Below are 20935 nucleotides of genomic sequence, written 5' to 3'. Positions count from 1 at the left end.
GTGGTTATCTTGCCCAATGATCCTCTTTGACCACATTAATAGCATTTCCTCTGTTGTAATATTTAACTTTATTGTCTCAGGCTTGGACCCGCCTACCCATGCAGCACTGGGAGATGCTAGTGAGGTTGAGTTTCAAGACTACCATGACTTCAGGGAAGGGCATGGCCCTGAAGGCCCACCCAGTGGGGACGGACCTGCTGAGCCTTCTGATGGACAGCCTCTTCGCTCAAGCTCTAGCACAACTGCAAGCTCAAGCCCCAGCACAATCATCCAGGGGGTCAACCATGTATGTGATCTTTCTAATTTATTTCAAGATTAAATAGACTTGTGTAAACTGGTCCTCTTTAACCTTCTTTTCTTTATTTTTGGATGAACTAAATCTCCTTTTGTGTATGATAAGTGTGTACAAACCGTCTTTATCTGTTGAGTGTGCATCTTTTTCAGCATGATAGTTGTGCACATTGAGGAACATTTACAAAATTCCCTTCATATGTGTTTTCATGTGTTTTTTAGGAGCAAGGGGAAGTACCTGAAATTGAGGCATCAGCAAGCGCTGCTTTACAGAACCCTGTGCCGGGATTGGCCAATCAGCCGTTCCTCAGACCTGCAGCTGATGCTGGTCTGGTGGAGCAAGCCAACAAAAAGCAAGAGTATGACAACCCATACTTTGAGCCTCAGTATGGCTTCCCCTCAGAGGATGACCCTGATGCAGAAGAGCAAGTGGAATCATACACCCCTCGATTCAACCAGAACCTCAATGGCAACAAGTGTGTTAAGCTTGTTCATTGCTTGAATGAATGCATTATCTTCATTCAAATGGGCTCTCTGACCATGCAATGATCTCTTTCCAAACCTAGCATGTCAGAATACTCTCTTCATTCATGGTCTTGAATCTTTGGTGGTGTTATGTTATACAGTGTGAATGCTGGAGGGTTACCAGTGGTGTATGTATATTTTCCCGTGTCAACGATGCACTGTAATGTCTTTTCACCATTTTATTTCCGTAGGGCACAGCGTCCTTTACGCCCCAGTAGCCTTCGGCTCCCAGGAGAGTCTGATGGGGAGGGAGACTCGCGTAACAGTTCACCAAACTCCACCATTTCCAACAACAGCAACGATGGATTTGGAGGACTCATGTCCTTCGCCAGTAAGAACATTTAAATATTATTGTATTGTCAGCTAACCTGAGGCAATATAATGTGATTGATCTGAATATGGAGAAAAAGCAACTGTATGCTAAGATGAAGAACATGTTGCCAGCAGTGCCAGAAAGACCAGATAAGGTTGATGAGATGAGTTACATTAGGAGATTTGTTTCTATATGAAATCTGTTATTATGTGACATACTTTATTTACATATTTGCTTTTGGTTTTACTTTTTAAGTTCAAGTTTCCTCGTTTTACCAAAGGCTTGTTTTGAGAGTAAACATGTTTTACCAAACTTAATGATAAGAGTCAGCGATGTTAAACAGAGTTTTTGCAATATAGTCTCAAAATTAAATCATTACATTTCAAGGACATTTTTGATGTTTATGTCAATAAAGGGGAAAAAAACCTTCTATTAGCAGCAGCATTATAGTGCAATAATAGTGACAGCATTATATACAGCAGAAGTCAAATGTAAGCACAAAAGTAGCGTTTGCACCATTTTCCCTGGACCTAAAAAATAAAACCGCTTATCCATCACAACCAACACACTGCTTGTGTTGTTGTTGTGCTCAGTAGGGAATGTAAACATATGGTGTCGCTATAGTATTGATATTGAGATATGGCATTTATATATGTCATAAAAAGTTATACCAACATTTTGAAGAAGGCAGGGTATGTCACAGCCTTTGCTATTACATCATCATTTCATCTTGTTTTTAAGCCTCCATAGCATTTCACAGCCAAAGACAGTATATTTAATGTGTGTACTGTATATGCATATGATATGGGTCTGCATAAACACAGATATAAACATTAGGGGTGCAACGATACTCGTATCGATATTGAACCGTTCATACAGTGCTTTCTTTTCTGTACGCATATGTATCGAACAATACAAAATTTTTAATTTATTTTATCAACTTTCCTTCTGATGATGCTGTCTGTGTTGAGCACTCAGTGGATCTGCGCTCGACAGTGCAGCCTAGGCGGAGTAGTCGAACGCAGATTCACTGAGCGCAGGGCAAGCTAGCGAGACAGAAGTTAAGCTCTCCTTGCAACATGGCAAATTGAACCTCCCCCACCCTCATTCAGATCTGGCGTTTGGAACTATTTTGGTTTTCATGTGACGTATGACCCTGAAGGTAAGCGCGTCATGGACTAAAGTAAAACAGTATGTTGGATGTGCCACGCAATGCTCAATTACATGGGTGGGAACTAGTGTGTTAGCGCAGTTAGCTCGTTAACGTGTTGGCCGTCCAGCCCCACGTACGGGGCGATCCGCGGTAGCTCGTTAACGGAGATTTGCCGTGTTGTGGCGTTAACGTCATTTCAACGAGATTAACGCTGACAGCACTAGTGGGAACACAACGAATATGACTGCACATTTACTCCGACAGCATCCTAGTGCAAAGACAAGTGGAAGCAGACAAAAACAACAAGCAGGCATGCTACAAACTTTACCCGAGTCATTTAGACAGCCGTTAGCACATGATTCTCCTTATGGGGACCTGAAATGTTTAATATGCTGCTGAGAATATAGCCCAGAAGAAGCGTATAGTATAGCTTTTATTTTGGAAAGAGCCATTTCTCTGTAATGAACTCTTTTCCAAAGATGAGTGATTCCTCAATCGGATATATATATTTTTTTATTACTTTGTTGTTTCAGCAACATTAAATTTAAAAACTGTACTTTCGAGTTAAAATATAGATGTATAATTTTAATAAATGACAAATTAAAAAGGCATGAACATTTTTTTTTTTTTTGTATCGAAAAAATATCGAACCGTGACACCAAAGTACCGAACAGAACCGAACCCTGAATTTTGTGTATCGTTGCACCCCTAATAAACATGTTGGAGGAGGAATTCAAACACAAAGCAGTATTTGATTTTTCTCATCACTCCTTTTACAGGCAATCTCTACAAGAACCACGGCACAAGTTTCAGCTTGTCCAATCTTGCCCTTCCTAATAAGGCAGCAAGGGAGAAATCAACACCGTTCCCCAGTCTAAAGGGTAGGTGGCTAATGTGAACACTTAGTTGTTCAGTATACTTATCTGTTCAGCGTGGTTTCAGCGGTGATTTAAAAAAAAATTGTAATATATTTTGTGGGGATATGAAAACACATAAAAATAGGAATCGTGGGAAAAATAATGATTTTGATACATTTTTTTGTTCATCACTGGCTTCATTTACTCAATTATACAATTTTGGATGCTTTAAATTACATGCTATTCTAATTCAATTTAAGTTGTTTTTTTTTTTTTTATATTATTGACTGATTAATTTACTTTCCTTCTCTGCCTTTTCTTTTTCTAATTCGTTTTGGGGTAAAAAGAATATTTTAATTTTGATATTGAGGAGGAAGTGGAGCAAGCAGGTTTGTAGAATTGCTTTTTTTTTTGTAGCCTGACTTTCCTCCTTTTGGATTGGCAAACATATATGGCACTATTTAAAGGAGAATATTGAGGATATATGAAATAAATAAATTTCTCTCGAGTCAGAAAATCCACTCAGAAACAGAGTTCACATTATTTTCATGGTCTTGTGCAGGTTGTTTTTGCAGAGATGAGCAAATTCAAATTCTATAATGAATTCTGTTTAGGCTGGATTTTCACTTTAGCTGAGAGAAAAACAAAACAATATAAAAAAACAAAACAGGTAAAGCATGATAAACTAACTCAATAGCTCCACACCATGTAGAATAGCTGCCATAGAAAATGTTCTGTTCCTTTGATTTTGATATGTTTTGTCTTTGTCCAGATTCCCCTGAAAGCCCGGGTATGTTATGTCTGGTGTGATAGTTTGTAACCTCTTGAATAGGCATTTCTTTAACCTTGAAGTGACCTCTGCTTATCTTTATACCTCTTTTTCTTAGACTAAGACACACCTATAACACCACAGATCTAAACCCCTACCTTCCCCTTTGTTTCTTTGCCATCCCTCTTTGTGTGCCTGTTGGGAGTCTTCTTGATGCACTGTGACGCACACATTTACAGTCAAAATATTTTTGACTATAATCTGTTATTGGTGTGGCATCTGCTCATCATTACCGCTAGAGGAAAAATGTCAAGTCCTTATATATAATGGAGTAACATTTAAGTCTTTGAATGCTCTGTTTATCTCCCACTGGCCGCTTGTCTCTTAACCTATTATGTTGTTTGCTTGTTTGGTGGCGTTTTCTTTTTGATTTAATGAACTATTTAACAAATATGATTTTAGATTTGAGTATTTTTACTGCTTTCTATTTTGGTTTGGTTTTTAATTCTTGAAACAAGATAATCACTTAGTGATAAATTCCTTCATGCACATGTTCAAAAAGAAGGGACTCAGTCCATTGCACTAGATTTACACTGTCTATGTTGAACTGTTCAGCATTATTCATGTGGTTCAGGCTACTGATGTGTGCACAACAAAGTATGAGCTATACTCTGCTCTTACTTGGGTTGTAAATGTTGAACATCTTGCTGGCATTGTTCATTTTATCCAACATTTTCAGGGTCAACACCATCATCAGTACATACTGTGTATTTCTCTTTTCTGTCTACTTTTTTTTTTTTTTTTTTTTTTTTTTTTTCCCCTAAAATATTTTTTTTTTTCTATTGTTTGACGCCATGTTGAGTGTGCATGTGTGTTGTATTATGGGTTGATGTTCAGACTGGTTGTGTCTGGGCCGGTGTCCCTCTCTCTGTCCACCTTTTCGCGGCACTAATTCTGGGTTTTGTGTGCAGTATTTGGGCTAAATTCTCTAATGGAGATAATTACAGAGGCCGGCCCGGGGAGCGGAGAAGGTGGGTTCTGCCCTTTTATCGCGTGAGCTGCATGCTTCTCCAAGCCAGTCAATTACATCTCCCAGCATTCCTCGTGTCTCTCTCCATTTCAGTCACTGTGTTTGTCATTAAAGGTCCAGTGTTGTCTTATCGCACTGCCATTCATAGTGACTGTTCTTTCTCAGACTAACTGTTCACGCCACAGTATGTTTAACCTCATCTATTTCACTAGCAATATCACAAAATGTTAAAACAAATGAGGATATTTTCAGCAATCACAGGGAAATGAGAGCAATATGTTATAAAACTATTAAGCCCAGAGAAGCAAATGAAACACAAGACGGATAAAAGGATGTAAGAAATACATCACATGTGTAGGTTGTTTTACACCTCAGCTGCAGCATGCTTCCTGAATAGGGCTACTGGAACTTTGACCATAGCTCTGGGAACACCAGTAGTATTATACAAGAGCACATTACAGGACTTGAGACTGTTGCATGCTGAAGCAAATGTCCATAGTCACATTAGTCTCCTACCTCATATTTGGGTCAGTTTTAGGGGCCACGTTCTCAAATAGCTCCGCTTTGAAAGCAGCGACATGGAGGAAACATTGTTTTTGCCATGCTGGTGGCCTGGGACAATTTCTTAATTTTTTTAATTGATCTGGTGGTTTCTGTTACTACATTGGGCCAAGGTATAGTCGGCCCGGATGGAACTCCATCATCTGTTGGCATGCTGGCTGTGGGCAGGTAAAGTGGAATTTATTGTCCAGCAGGGTTAGCATGTTTGCAGTCTGCTGGCTGTCAAAGGATGGCCCGTCTGCCTACAGAGATCTCATCAGAGGGAGGCCACTTTTGCCTCCCTCTGATGAGTGCAGGCAAAGTGCAGAGCATATGGTACAAATGGTCTGTGGCCACTCTGTCAGACAGACCAACAACAGAACAAATCAAAGTACAGTACTGACAAAAAGGACAGCATGTGTTAGCTGGCATACTAAACTGTACAAAGAAACTACCTTACTGCATAGCTAAATGGTGGGATGTCCCAGCCTATGGTGAAGACTCATGTTCAGGGTGAGGTGAAGCAAAAAGGCAGTTAGTGCCTGGTGATGGAGAAGTTGGCTAAGCACACCTGCCTATGGATGGATGAGCTGGCTACCCTATAAAACATATCGAAACAAGAAGAGGTGTTTAAATAATGACTGTGCAGTAGAGCTCTATGCAGGCTGCACTTTGCAGTCACCAGCCAATCAGAATATGTGTAATAAGAAAAGCTTCCCAGGAATAGACAGGGAGGTGCATCGTAGGGGGAGACATTGAAACTAATGCTAGGAATGAGAACCCACTGATTCCTTTGATAATGGTGGGGCAACCAACTCTGTCACCTGATCCACAAATAATATCTTAACTATAAATCATATCTTAAAATTATGCCTGTTATATTTTTGCAGATTTATTTCATTTGTATCATGATGAATCAGTGTTTCTGATTTATTGACAGAATTTGTTATTCCACCTGGCTCAGTCAGTGCAAAAATCTGACCAATGATTGTACCCTGACCTGCTTTTACAGTTGTATATTATTTCCAGGCTTCAGACTGGTATGCAGATTGATCTCGCTTCCAGTTTATTTTTAAACTCAGGTCTTCCGAGCATTTTACCCCTGTTTTCTAGCTTCTTTAAGAAGCCACAAACAAAAAATTATGAAAGTTGAGTCTCCGAATAGAGAAGCTGAGTTTCCAACAAGCTTCTTTTCATTTGGCCTCAGACTTATCTGTTCATATTCATAGTGGACAGAGTCCATACGCAGTCTCCACCCTCTTCCTGCTGCAACATTCATCATACTTGAAAATTCCCCGTGTTTCAAGTGCTGCTTCAGTTGCCATCCCTTCCACAATAAATCATAAGGAAAACCGAAAGAACAGCTATGAGTTATTGGTTTTCAGACTAAAGCATGCTGAAAAATTCTTCTTGTGCAGTCGCAGCATTGATCTCCAATAAAACTTCAACAACAGAAATAAACAATAGATCCCCACTGCCATATAAAAGTGGAAGTAAACAAGCTTGTGATGAAAGAAAAAAAAGAGAGATTTCCATCCCCTTCTTTTAGGGGGATGCTCCTCACCCAGCCCAGTCTTAAAAACTGCTGAAGCTTGATGCGCTCCCGCGTGTTATGTTTGTATGTGTGGTTATAATGGACAGCATCCTTTCATATTGTTGGTTATTGCTGCCACAGCATGACTGGCCATTTTAGTTGCAGATGAGTCAAAGCAGAGTTTCTGTGTTTGAACCAGCATGCTCTGTCAGCAAATGAAAGGAACCTTTGACCAATTTTAGAACTGGGCCACCAGACTGAACACAATGTCAGGCTTCCTCCACTTATGCCTATTTTTTGTTATTTCTATGTTACATTTATAGTGAAAAAGCTCCATTTAATGCTTTTTTTTTTTTTTTTTTTTTTGGTTTAGTGTTGTTGAGAATGCACCTGTTGTGTTTGAATAATTTTTACTGGAATTGTTAACTGACATAACCGAACAGGTGTGTCGCACATTAGTATTTAGCATGAACGCCGGCACATACAGGGTGAGTCGTAGAAGGAGCGGGTTCCATTAGGAAAGGCTGTTTGAAATGTGTAGTTTGAGTCAACACGGTGTAGCTGGAATAGAAAAACAATAATAAAATATCAGATCAGTGGAAGTTATTTTGTCTGAAATGGCTGAATGTGTAACAGCGTTTAGGTTTCTTACACACAGTTAGGTAAAGGTTTAAAATGGATGGAAATTGCAATACTTGGACTTGAATCATTTTATACTACAATGATGAAATGATTTCCACAGTCCTAACATCTACTGCATTGTGGTATCCATCCACTCACGTCTTTATTTTCCTTCATGCATGTTATCACTGATGTAGTTTTGCTACACACTGTCCTCCCACTGACCTCAAATCACTATTCTGCTAATGTGTGATGCCACCACCAAGAGCACCATTAGGACTCCTGTGTGTGTTTGTGTGTAGAGAGCAAGAGAAGAAGAGTGTCTGCACCATGTCCCTGTTTGATTTGTCCTTCACTTCTCCTGTTGTAATAATAGACTCTAGCAGCGCCAGTAATTTGTGTGTTCAGCAGTAGATAACCTTCAGTGTTTGTCCTCTTCACAAAGTGATGTAAACTGCTTTCTTTCCTATCTGATGTTGAATCTTATAAAAATCTGATTTGAAAGCCCCCCCCCCCCCCCCGGATTACAATTCCTGGTTAGCAAGTGCCTCTGTGTGAGTCTAATCCAGTGCTCCTCTGTGTAGCGAGCTAGTAGTTTGTAGTTTATGTGTGTTATTATTTTGTGATGTATTAGAAACATAATTGTCATGGTTGTTCTTCCAGGCGCACGCGCACCTCGAGCACTTGTTGACCAGAAGTCTTCAGTGATCAAACACAGTCCGACTGTGAAAAGAGAATCGCCCTCTCCTCAGGGCCGGGTAAACAACACAAGGTAGTAAACGATTTTAGATTAAAAGTATTTCTTAATTCTTTTGTGTTTGTTAAGCTAAAGGCTTTAGATTGGATGCGTTTTAATTGTTGTGTAATTGCTGTGTTTAGTGTGACTGAAGCTGTGTTTAGTGTGACTGAACCTGTGTTATGTCCATTCAGTGAGAACCAGCAGTTCCTTAAGGAAGTAGTGCAGAGTGTTCTGGATGGTCAGGGAGTGGGCTGGCTCAATATGAAAAAGGTGCGCCGCCTGTTGGAGAACGAGCAGCTTCGTGTGTTTGTGCTGAGTAAGCTGAACAGAGCCGTCCAGTCGGAGGAAGACGCCAGGCAGGAGATCATTCGGGATGTGGTGAGATCTTTGTTCTTATTCATTACTCCATGACAGCGCTTGCCTGTACCAGGAGTATTTTTTAAACCTGGGCTATATTTTCTCATTTTGTTTAGTCTAAATGATTAATCTGGACAAAAACATTTGGAATTGGTCCAGTATTGAGCCAGAACAATATAGAAGGAAGTTCTGAAACAGTATTCTAAGGCTCTGCTGTGTTTGATGTCAACCTGCCAGGCTTTTGCATATACAGATGCAACAAAATAAGCTAACCACAGTTCCACCACTCTGCAGCATGTTATAAAGCACTTATCTGTTAAAAGTGCTTGGCTGTAGGTTTTCTTCTCCTTTTTCACTAGCGGTCGTTATTTCGTTTGAAACATAATCACTGCAAAAAGTGACAAAAGAACAGCTTTTCAATAAGAGTCCTAGCCCCCCATAATGTATACATACATACATTAATGTATAACATTATGGTATCCTTTCTGCCCTCTCCACCCATCCCTGGTTGGTACTCTTTGAGTTTGAGTGATGGTCCCACCGTTGGCTTCCTGCAGCTGCTTCCATCACACAAGATTTTCGAGAGCAACTTATCCTGCATGTTTTTATGGTGTATAAACACTTAGAAGAACAGTGAACTTCGAGGATTTTTTTTAATTTTCAGAATATAACTATTGGAATAATAATTCCATGAGATTATATATTATATATGAAGTGTTTCAATCTGGGATTTGTTCAAAGTATTGTTTGCCTTTAATAACTGAGACTTGTTTAAGGTTTTGAAATGATGGTCTTTGACGATGGAAGCTTGTAGTGTTGTTTGTATTTTTCTATTCAGTTTTTCAGTAGAAACCATGTTACTGTGTTTTGTTTCCAGGAGGTGAACAGGAAGGTGTACAAAGGCATGTTGGACATCTTGAAGTGCACCGTTTCCAGTCTGGAGCACTCCTACACTAATGCAGGCCTCGGGGGAATGGCCAGTGTATTCAGCCTGCTGGAAATAGCACGTACACATTATCAAACCAAAGGTATGCCTCATGCTTTTAACACGGAAGAGTGGAAATGAGCGAGTTAGAGGATTTTTTAAAAATATTTTTTATTTATTTATTTATTTTTTACTTTTCTCAGCTTGTTTAAGATTCTTTGTGCTGAGGAGTGTAACGGCAGCGAGCCTGTGCTACTAACACTTGTCCGTCTTTGCACTGTTTATATTAGGCTTTGTGTTGCATGTTAGACTTCGAAGCACTAAAAGTGTGATTTTTCTTACTTTTAATCGATTCCCAGTTTAACCCACCGCTTATTTTGTTTTTCTGTATTTTTGATGACCTCTGTTTTTGGCCCCTTAATTTCCGTAACTCGGTAGACCCAGAAAAGCGCAAGCGAAGCCCCACAGACAGTGCTGGCAGCCCAGGGAGTAAAGAGAGTCCTTCTGGTCGTATGGAGACTGCCAGACCTCAGGGCCTTCTGAATATTCCCCACCTGCAGCTGCCACACCACACAACGGGCAAAGGAGCCCGCCATTTTGATACCCGGAGTCTGAATGAGGAGAACTTTATTGCCTCGATTGGTGTGTACACCACTCCAGCCCGGTTGCATGTGCACTGTAAAAATCCCCTCCCCCTACAAGCTCATCACCCTTAATACCAGTCTCCCTCCCCTCCTCCAGCCGTCTCAAAGAAAGATCCCCTCACTTGTCCCAGACTCAGATTCTTGCAGGGCAATAATATTCCACACATTTTGACTAAAAATAATCGCAAGAGTGGGCAGCCAAACTAAAAAACCAAAACAACAATAATAACAATAATGTTCTGCTTAGATGATTTTCAAAATTCAAATTCAGAATGAGGCCTTGGTTGCAGACATGATGAAAGCCTTGCAAAGTGTCTGGAATATATCCCTGTCTTTCAGCCTGGACTGCGTGTGCTTGTCTCCCTTCCCTTAAACATCTGTGCCCCTGTTTGCCTCCTTCCCAGAGTTCTGTCGTTAGCCTCTCGGCACCTTGAATGCATGTCATTGTTTTGGTCTTCCAATACGTAAATCTGCAGTAGTGGATGAGGGAAACCCAGAGGTATGCGCATCAGTAGTCGAGACTACCCTCACTGCAGGTTTTCTGCAAGGCGTGCTGTAGAAAATAGCAGCTCCCTTTGCTCTCAGCATGGTGGGTGGAAGAATCACTCCCCAGTAAACAGTCCCAGTAAGAATGCAAATGTCACCTAAGAAGCTTTTCTATTGGTCCAGATGGAAGTAACTGGAAAAATCTTTAATAATCTCTTCAGGATTTCAATTTCCAAAAGTTATTCTGGGTCTGTATACAGGGGACTTTCTCAGCTAAACCACCCTGACGCCTCTCCTACCCATACCCCCTTCTTTTCTTGTTAGAAGCTGCACCTTCAATTCTACAGAAAGCTGTGAGACTTGCATCCTGGCTTCTGCAACTGCTCCATTTCACATGCTGGCTAATCGGCCTCTCAACCTCATCCCATGCTCTTTTCCAAATCATCCATCTCTCTCCCTCTCTCGCTCTCTTTCTAGCTCCTGATCTCTCTCTCTTGCTGTCTTACTTGTGCTCTGGAGAGCCAGACAAATGCAATAAATGCAAATCAGTGGCCTGTAATTAGAGCAAAAGCTCATTCTGACGTCACTGTGTGGCTCTCCAGGACTTTGTGCCAGGAACTACGGGTGTGTTGTAATGTTCCCTTAGTAGCTGTTACACATGATGGATTCAACGTAAAAAAAAAAAAAAGTTTTTTCTATTTTTTAAAATGTTCCAGATTAAAGCAGAGCTACATGCAAACATTACAAAATACCTCCCGTCAATATTGACAGATTCTCAATGCTTACTTTGTTTTGCTTTTGATTTTGATGCTCATCCACCATACATGCCTTTTCAACCAGCTCTCTGACTCTCTCTCTGTCTTTCTCTCCTTGCTTGCAATGCATCTTGGGTAGAATTGTGGAGCAAGCACCAGGATAAGCAAAAAGCTATGGAAAAACAACAGAGTAAGAGACTTTTCACACACCCAAAAAAACCCAACAAAAAAAGGATTAGGGTGTTCAGCTGCTGACCTTTTTTTCCTGCTGCCTTCTGTCTACCTGTTCAAACTTACCAGGATCTTTTATACATGAATAAATAAAAAAGAAATGAAGGAGAATAACCCAAGAAATATAGTTACACAGGTCTTGATTTTACTCTTACAAATAAAATGTGTATCAGGCTGTTTTTTTTTTTTTCTATAAAATAATTAAGGCTAAAGCATTTTACACAAATACAATACTTTTAGGGAAAAGAAAGCCTTTTATTTTCAAAAATGCCATGCTGTGTTTAATAGAGACTGTTTCCAAAATCTTGTGGAACTTAATTGACATTTAAAAAAATGGGAATTTCATTTTAGTTACTGGCTTTAGCTCCAGCAATATGTCATTTTGTTTTACCAGTGTGTTTCTTTTTCCTTGCAAACATGCATTATGATGAACAGATATGAATACCTGCTGCCCTGTCCTCCTCTTTTAACTGTATTCTTTCCAGTTTCAAGTGGCTTGCTGTAAACTGTGTGTTTGCAGCCAATATTTCACAGGTACACTTAAAAGCCTTATGAAATGTTAGAAAAGTTAAATGTCACAAAATCCCAGGGGGGGAAATGAAAAAGGAACAAGGAAGGGTCAGGATGTACTCGTCACCATCTGCACCTGCGGAGGTGACGGAACAAATTGCAAATCACACTTGAAACAGAAAATGTCTCCTTTACCGTCCATCAGTTTGTCTGCATGCCTAACTGCCTGTGTCTGTTTTTGGTGTAACTTGGGCCACATTTGCAGCATTGACTGAGACGTAATGTCACACGCTCTGGCAGTTTTGTTTTCATTTGTAACTTTTTCCCAATTTTACTGCACTCTGCTTGCCCCTTCTGTCTTTTCTCTGTCTGGTCTTGAACAACTTAAGCTGTTTTTTTTTTTTTTTTTTTTTTCATTATAACACCAGTATTTTATATGGAAAGATAAAAATAAAATAATTAGAACTTTTTTTTTTTTTTTAAGATGCAGGAATTATTAATTTTTCTTCTTACAGTATTTTTCAGCTAGAATGAGGTTAAGGCACCAAGTCTTTGATACCAAACTTTGATAAGCTAGTGTTATACTGTATGCTTTGCTGTGCACAAGTGCAATGCAATGTTTAAATTGAGGCTTTGGCACTTCAGATGGATGTAGCGTCAGTGTCGCTGTGCTGTGCTGGCTTTGAGTGAGGCGGCTCTGAATAAGGTAAGAAGGCAGCGTAGTTGTCTTCATGAAAATGTGCTTATAATCATGCCTATTTTGCAGGGTCAGAAGGAGCAAAGCAGCAGCGCCCCCAGGTGACAGATGCAGAGGAGAAGAAGTCCCAAATCAGTGCTGATAGTGGCCTGAGTGTAACATCTGGATCTCAGGTTTGTATATGCAGCACTGTGCGAAAACCTGTGTGAAGCATAGAGAAGATTAAACTAGGTTTAAAATATAAAAGCTTAATAGTTCAATCTAATTCCCCAGTCTTTGTATATGTTTTTGCCAGAGCCTGTAATTCTTGTAGTATTCAAGTTTTGATGTTGCTCCATAAATGTCATAAAACTGCTTCCCTTAAAAATACCATTACATATAAAAATACCACTGTATTGTTTTTTTTTTTTCTTCTTTTGGGTTACAGAAGAGTGACACTGAATCTGTAGCAAGCTCAGAGCCACCAATCTTGACAAGGAGCACCAGCCAGGACTCAGAGGCCAGCACAGTGGTAGGGCATGGCCAACTCAGATATTAGTCACTAAATTTCTGTTTATTCCACCTACAAAGTAATTAAAAAAAAAAAAAAAAAGAAGCAAGAAATGTGGGTGGTATGTGTTAGCATATTGTTAGCTGTAATCAAACAAACCAGTCCTCTGAGAGCTGTGACGTTGCTGTTGCTAGGTTATAGATTTAGTGAAGACTGAAAATGCCAAATGTCCTTAGATGATGAGTTTTCAGCCTCTCCATGAACAAAAGTAATTATATAAAAATGATGCAGATGTCATTCTCAAAGAGTGCAACCATTTAAAAACATGTAGTCATCATACAGTGATGTTAAGAAGAATGAAAATGGGCACCTCACAGTCACTGAATATCATGGAGTCAAATCTGAGGCTATTGGTTCTCCAGCTAAAGCTTGTAGGGCAGTAGGACAATGATCCCAAGCACAGCAGTGAATCTACAGCAGAGCAGCTGAAAACGAAAAGAATTAAGATGTTGCAATGGACCAGTTGAAGCCCAGACCTCACTATGATTGAAATGATGTGGTTGGTCTTTATCAGAGCTGTGCATAGGAGAAATGCACATAAACCTCAATGAACAGAAACAGCAGTATCAGAGTAAAGAAGTGTGTTGTGGCCAAACTTCTTCCACAATGTGAGAGGTTGATAAAAGTACACAGAAAAAAAACATAATTTCAAGGTATATCTGATTAAGGTGGTTTTTAAAACTGGTGTAGTGCTGGGTTAAGATGAGGAATATGTTGCATAACTGTTTAATTTATTTTGCATGATTTATTTATTTTTTATTTTTTTTTCTTTTTTAAATGTTTTTTTTTTAGTAACTAAATACTCCCAAGAATAAACCTTCCCCACTTCTGTATTGTTCTTACACCTTGGTTCTTACTTTGTAGATAAGCAATAGCTCTGGAGAGACTCTCGGAGCTGACAGTGATCTGAGCAGCACAGCAGGCGATGGCCTTGGCGGGAGAACCGCCCCTCATTTAACTCAGTCCAGGGGGACTCTTTCTGACAGCGAGATTGAAACCAACCCAGCCACCAGCTCAGTGTTTGTAAGTAAAGGACTCACTGCTGTGTTTATGACTTCACAAGTTAAAATAAGTGAAAGCTTCACAAAAGGTACTGGGCCTTGGTGGGATTTCAAGGTTCAGTTGAAGTTCAGTTACAACCAGTAGAGGTTAAAACCTGAAAAAGTTGAAGTGGAAAATAGTTTTTGTTTCTTTAGCTAAGATTAAACTAAGGAAACCTACAGCTTCCAGCAATTCAGTGTTCGTGTTGCGTTAAAACCCAAGTGGTGTCAAAGTATTTAAATGAATTTAAGCTAGTTTTCTATATTTGCACATTTGCGAACATATTTGGGGTTATTGCAATAACTTCTGATTCACTTTGTCTTTTTTCCAAAGGGGAAGACCCATACTCTGAAACCTGGTGTAAAAGATCATTTACCTGCCTTGGCAAAGGGGCTGCCTGCACAGCCCATCGAGGACACCAGTATGAGGATTTACCTTTTTGAAGGCCTGCTGGGTAGGCTCCTGCTCTCTTGTTCTAAGGCTTTCTCTTACAGTTTGCCCCAACAGCTGATGCTTGGTAAAAACTTGCTTTCTGTTCTTTGTTGCTGTACTAACAACTTAAAATTGGTCTTTCCACTAAAGTAAAGACGGCAGCACTTTCAGTTACCCCTTACTTACTTTAACTTACGCAACTTCCTAATTTGGTTTGCCAGTTAATGTAATCACAGTGAACTTTCACTAATTTGGGAGTTGCTTATAATAGAGCAAAGCAGAAGTCAGACATGTGATGATTTAGGATTATGTAATGTTAAATGCTACAAACCAGTAAACTACAGCTAAAGGTTAAAAGCTGTTTTGTTTTGTCTAAAAAATAAAATAAACTGTAAAGATAATTTAAATAATAGTAGTAGCCCACTACATGCCAGTATAACAGTTTCAGTGTTCTCCATTGATTCTTCAAGTGTCTGGAACGCCACTGAAGGCTCCAACATCACTCCTCCAAAAAACATTCCCCCATTTGATGCTTTCATCATGGTGGTTCAGAGTGCTGTTGACTTTGGACTCAATGGAGTCCAACATCTCCATAGATATACATTTGGTTAAAATTTTGGTGACTTTATATAAAAGCGTATACAGATATTTCTAATTGTGAAGCCCCTCCCACAAGGCCTTATAGCTGGAACAATTGTCATCTTTGATCACTCCCATTATTAAGATAGAAATGCTTTATTCTCTACCAAGTTTTTCCTTTAATTTGTCACTCCTTCCTAACCTGTGCAAATGACTAATTTTCTTTGCTGATGAATTAACACCCCTGAAGGTGGCACTTGTCTGTGACTTTTTCTGAATGACTGTAATTTAGAACACCAGAAAAAATGGTATCTAACTGTGACTCTGTGTAACAAAACAGAATGTCAAACTAAAGTAAGAACTTAAGATAGTGGCTCATCTCCTTGAGTGCTGTTTATAAAATAACAAGCCAGCCAAGTTCTAGATCTGTGAATATCTGGGCTTGCTTTGTCCATTTCTCCTTGTTTTTGTTCCTCTCGTGTGGGGTTTCGACCCGCTCCGCTTTTGTTGTTGCCATTAAACCTACTCACCTCTTCGCCTAACCCCCTCCTGCTTTTGCTGCTTTTTTTCCCTCCTGCTGCTCCTCATGGGGAATTCTTCCAGGCCGTGATAAGAGCTCCGTTTGGGATCAACTAGAGGATGCTGCCATGGAAACCTTTTCACTAAGTAGGGCTGATCTCTTGCCTTTGCCCTTTAATTCCTTTGTGTTTGTGGAGCGTATCCACGGTTCACCCCAGCTAGCTCTGTGTTTAGTCTCTGTGGGGTTTTCTTTTTTCCTTGCACATCTGTGTTAAACATACAGAGGGGTAGAGCATGTAAGCAATAGGAAGATGTCTCACAGGAAGATCACAGTTAAACTAGGAGCTTTTAGTTAATGTTTCTTTGATTTTTCTGTTCACAAACATTTTCCCTCTAACTTTTATTTTAACCTAACAGCCTAACATTTCATGGGTTTGCACACTGGATGAGTGTTACCTTTAAGTGCTGTTAGAGATGTAATTACCAGCTGAACACACTCAAGCAACCAGCTGATGAGTGATACTGTTAAATGTCAAGATTCCTAGTGACCAATTACCACATTGTAATAGGGGTGAGAAAAAATGATGTAATGGAAAGTGAAAGCAACTAATTTGAGGCTAAAGGGGGAAAAAGCTCCACTAACTTGTTATTTTGGAAAGGTTACAAAAACCGCACTTAAAAGCTGCAGCAGACAACACTGTACCTGCTGTGTGTGTGTGTGTGTGTGTGTGTGTGTGTGTGTGTGTGTGTGTGTTTTAACTAAACCATTTTGGTTTAGTTTTCATTGGACCTGTTTTGATGTGCGCTTAATTATGCTCATCCAAATGTTCCAGTAAACCTTATTGTGTGTAAGATGTGTTAACGACCAGCATGTATCAGACCCCGATACACGCATATTTTCTCCTGTTATAGAAATGTATGCAAGTCTTTGAAAGAGCTTGCACTTGTGGCTGCATGTGGTGTAGTTTGTGTTAATATGTTACCAGCCAAGGTGCAGACAGAGAAGATTTTCAAAGTTCGGGAGCTTCATCTGTCTTCTTGATGTTTCTAGGTAAGGAGCGCTCCACACTTTGGGACCAGGTGCAATTCTGGGAGGATGCCTTCTTAGATGCTGTTATGTTGGAGCGTGAGGGCATGGGCATGGACCAAGGACCTCAGGAGATGATTGAAAGGTTCCACTTGGCCATTGTTTTAGTTCAGCCAGTGTGATTTATGTTAATTTTCATATGCTTTTTTTCTCTCTCTCTTGGTCTTGGTTTTTACACTATGTTGCATCACCGTTTTCATATCTACTCCATGGAACTCATTGTGGACTGTGAATAAGTTCTTCTGTGTTGCATGTCGACACAGATACCTGTCACTGGGAGAACATGACCGCAAGCGCCTGGAGGATGATGAAGACAGACTTTTGGCCACCCTGCTGCACAACATGATTGCATACATGCTAATGATGAAAGTATGGAGTGCTTTTTGTCAGTTCATTCAAAGCACAGTAAAACTGTTTGTTAATATACACAAATTTTTGTTTCCCTGTGAATATCTCAACCTTTGAGGTTTGTCTTTGTTTGTTTTCATGTAGGTGAGCAAAAATGACATCAGGAAGAAAGTGAGGCGCCTGATGGGCAAGTCCCACATCGGCCTCACGTATAGCCAAGAGATCAACGAGATACTTGACAAACTGGCTCAAATGGTAAAAATTTGTATTTGTTTTATTTCACCCAGTTAAACTTCAGTTCATTGTTTTGATGAAATATGTGCTGAACTACATTTGCAGAACGGCCGAGAGCTGTCCATCAGGCCCAGCGGAAGCCGTCACATCAAGAAACAAACATTTGTTGTTCATGCTGGCACTGATACTACAGGAGACATCTTTTTCATGGAGGTATGCAAAGTCTGCATTTTATGTGTACTGTCTCCCTAATGACTTGGTCACATTAGAGTAAAAATAAGAGGGCATTCTGCTTGTGACTAGGAAGAATTTGTGGTTTGTCAGATTGATTACTAGTTACAACTTTTTGCTCACAGGTTGAGCACATAACCGCCGTCAACCTCCGGACAATTGCACAGGTCGCCTGTTGGGAACAACCGATCTCCAAACAATCATTTTCTGACTTGGTCTGATTGTAACAAACTCAAAAAGATTGTGTATCTCGTTGCAGCAGGGGACTCAACTGTTACACTGGTCCTAGATAAAAGCAAGTTTGCAGAGTGCTTATATTATTTTGCAGTTAAATTGGTGTAATGCAGCAACTATGTCACTATTTGTGAAGTAATTTCAGATGGTTGAGGTTCTGGCTAGACTCTAAATGTAAGTAGATGATGTGCATTTCTGTGTATGCAAATGGCAACAGATTTGTAAATTTCACATTATCATAAATGGAGTTTGTTTAACTGCCGACTTGACCTCCAACCAATAGCAGATTGAGACCATTTCACTGCCAAATTGGCGCACTAAAGTTGCAACCATTTTTGGTTGCAGACTTAGTCCCTGTCTTTGACGTAACCATTTCATAGATGAGATTGGAAGCTCATTACACAGTCGCAGTAATTTTAGGTCATGTTGTGGTCTTAAACCACTGTTTTCACCAGTGTGCCTGTAGCATAACGCAAAGGTTGTAGCAAAGGATATTTTTCTAACATATCAAATGGTCTCAGAGTGTCGGAAACTTTCCTGAACATAGAAAGAGTGTGCTTATTTTACTTGTGCTTTATTGTTCCAGGTTTGCGATGATTGCATAGTCCTGCGCAGCAACATCGGTACCGTTTATGAACGCTGGTGGTACGAGAAACTCATCAACATGACCTACTGCCCCAAGACCAAGGTGCTGTGTCTCTGGAGACGCAACGGCCAAGAGACGCAGCTGAATAAGTTCTATACCAAAAAGGTCAGAGGCTTCTTGTGTCTGCATCTCTTGTGTTAAATTGACTTAAGAAGATTCTAAAATCGAATAACTTTCTGATTGCTTTCCAGTGTCGTGAACTCTACTACTGTGTTAAAGACAGTATGGAAAGGGCTGCAGCAAGACAGCAAAGCATTAAACCAGGTATGGAGTGAGTTAGAGCAACCACAGGCTCCTTTTTGCATTTTATTTCATTCATTATTCTCTTTAACATGGACATTTGTTTCTTTTGAGAGTTTGATTGTTCAGTAGTACAAAATAGTATTTTATTTTGATTAATTAAATATTTTAGAGCAGTCAGTATTGCATAGATATAGATATGTTGACAATAACACAAAACATGGACAGACCTAAAGTTTAATAAAGCACTGCTGCAGTTTTGAAATTTCCAAGTACTTCCAGGTTGTTTAAGGTAAGAAGAACATGTGACAAGCTTTCAGACATTCCTGTTCCTGTGTCCATCCTTCAGGTCCCGAACTGGGCGGCGAGTTCCCCGTCCAGGACATGAAGACTGGTGAAGGTGGACTACTGCAGGTCACACTGGAGGGAATCAACCTTAAATTCATGCACAGCCAGGTAAGAGACCAGTTCTACTGCAAAGAAACTGCGTCTCATCTCACAGAAGGGCATGACAATGTAGAATCACTCATGATGGTTCAGACTTCATCGTCCTTCTGACCACCTTCTCCGCTCGTCTGTCGTGTTTGCCTCTGAATCATTTCCTTTCATCGTGTGACGTCTTCCTCTATCACTAAGAAAATCTTTACAACACATTTGATTGGCATCTACTCATACCTGTTTTTCCCATAGAGGAAGAATTCCTGTTTGTGCTTTTGCTTTTTTTTGGATTTGCCCCCCCCCCCCCTCAGAGTGTGTGTGTGTGTGTGTGTGTGAGAGAGAGGGAGAGAGAGAGAGTTTATTTGTGTGCATGTCTTTGCCAAAAAAATGAACCCATCCTTCCACACAAGTTTCTTTTGACATCTGTGGTGCTCAGATTTCATGTTGAGTTACTGTGTGGGAGGAGATGTTAATCTGTTCGTGTGTGTGTAAGAGTGACGTTCCACAGTGGTAAGACGGATGACCTTGAGAAAAGACTTTTCATTAATAATTGGCTATTTTATAGCAACCTTTGATTTTAAGTTTGGACCCCTTGAACATCTTCATGTGTTGTCTTCATGTCTGAGCAGTAGCGATAGTTGGGTGCTTTGTTTCCACAGGTTCATTTAAAATGTGTAGCTCTGATTGAACTATGCTGAATAATACAAATTAGGGGTAGAAGTGTTCATTGTTAGATACCCACTATCTTTAAACTGGCATCAGTTCACCCGAGGTCCTACGTTTTTTTTGTTTTTGTTTTTTCCTTTTAGAAAATTCTGCAGCAGTGGTGTTCTGGGTAATTTGGACGGTCCATCACACTGCAGAGACGTGTCATTGGACCCACTTTCCACCCCCCAAAAACTGAAATATAATTTTTCTGTTAGCGCATAAATTTCTCCCATTTTAATTACATGCACTGCAGTATTATACAAAAGACTTAATTGTACCTTGTTATATTTTGGATGTTGTGATTAATTAGAAGCAAAATGCCCAAACACAAGTTTTTGGATAGTAATGAGGAACTTTGTTCTATTTAGTTTTCATTCATGATGGTGCCCAATGCAATACCAGTCAAAATTTTGGGCATAGTGAGGGCATGCATATTTCTCATGAACTGAATTTAATAAAAATCTGATTAAATGTCTTAAAATTTAGTCTAAACAAGAAAAAAGATTATAATTTAGTTTTTCTCTCAGTGAGCTATTAATGATTTATCTTAAACAATTATGTTGTAGAAAAGTAAGGTATACCCAAGATACACATATTTGGTGGACAGCACAGTACTACAGCAAAACGAGCTCAACTTACTGTTGGTCGGTGAATAACTCTACAGTAATTAT

At 39.8% G+C, this 20935-nt stretch overlaps 1 protein-coding gene across 29 annotated transcripts in view; it reads left to right on the top strand.

Annotated features, from left to right (window-relative positions):
• Window positions 1-20935, top strand: part of madd (MAP-kinase activating death domain) — a 50002-nt gene that overhangs the window by 19552 nt on the left and 9515 nt on the right. For 7 of the 29 annotated variants that reach the window (XM_040045448.1, XM_040045451.1, XM_040045450.1 and 4 more), the window contains 22 exons: window positions 81-286; window positions 514-767; window positions 1008-1147; window positions 3062-3163; window positions 4880-4939; window positions 8297-8405; window positions 8564-8750; window positions 9607-9757; window positions 10093-10296; window positions 11679-11729; window positions 13047-13150; window positions 13405-13488; window positions 14392-14550; window positions 14902-15022; window positions 16183-16245; window positions 17150-17270; window positions 17449-17554; window positions 17678-17788; window positions 17873-17980; window positions 18819-18983; window positions 19070-19142; window positions 19468-19574. In XM_040045448.1, coding sequence (XP_039901382.1) covers window positions 81-286; window positions 514-767; window positions 1008-1147; window positions 3062-3163; window positions 4880-4939; window positions 8297-8405; window positions 8564-8750; window positions 9607-9757; window positions 10093-10296; window positions 11679-11729; window positions 13047-13150; window positions 13405-13488; window positions 14392-14550; window positions 14902-15022; window positions 16183-16245; window positions 17150-17270; window positions 17449-17554; window positions 17678-17788; window positions 17873-17980; window positions 18819-18983; window positions 19070-19142; window positions 19468-19574 — 2786 coding nt within the window. The remainder of the gene's footprint in view (window positions 1-80; window positions 287-513; window positions 768-1007; window positions 1148-3061; window positions 3164-4879; window positions 4940-8296; window positions 8406-8563; window positions 8751-9606; window positions 9758-10092; window positions 10297-11678; window positions 11730-13046; window positions 13151-13404; window positions 13489-14391; window positions 14551-14901; window positions 15023-16182; window positions 16246-17149; window positions 17271-17448; window positions 17555-17677; window positions 17789-17872; window positions 17981-18818; window positions 18984-19069; window positions 19143-19467; window positions 19575-20935) is intronic. The other 22 variants (XM_040045452.1, XM_040045449.1, XM_040045463.1 and 19 more) reach the window with 10 other exon arrangements.

This window comes from Simochromis diagramma, unplaced genomic scaffold (assembly GCF_900408965.1).
Source record: "Simochromis diagramma unplaced genomic scaffold, fSimDia1.1 OVJJ01000079.1, whole genome shotgun sequence".
Classification (NCBI taxonomy): Eukaryota; Metazoa; Chordata; class Actinopteri; order Cichliformes; family Cichlidae; genus Simochromis; species Simochromis diagramma.
This window is presented reverse-complemented; position numbering and strand designations above follow the sequence as displayed.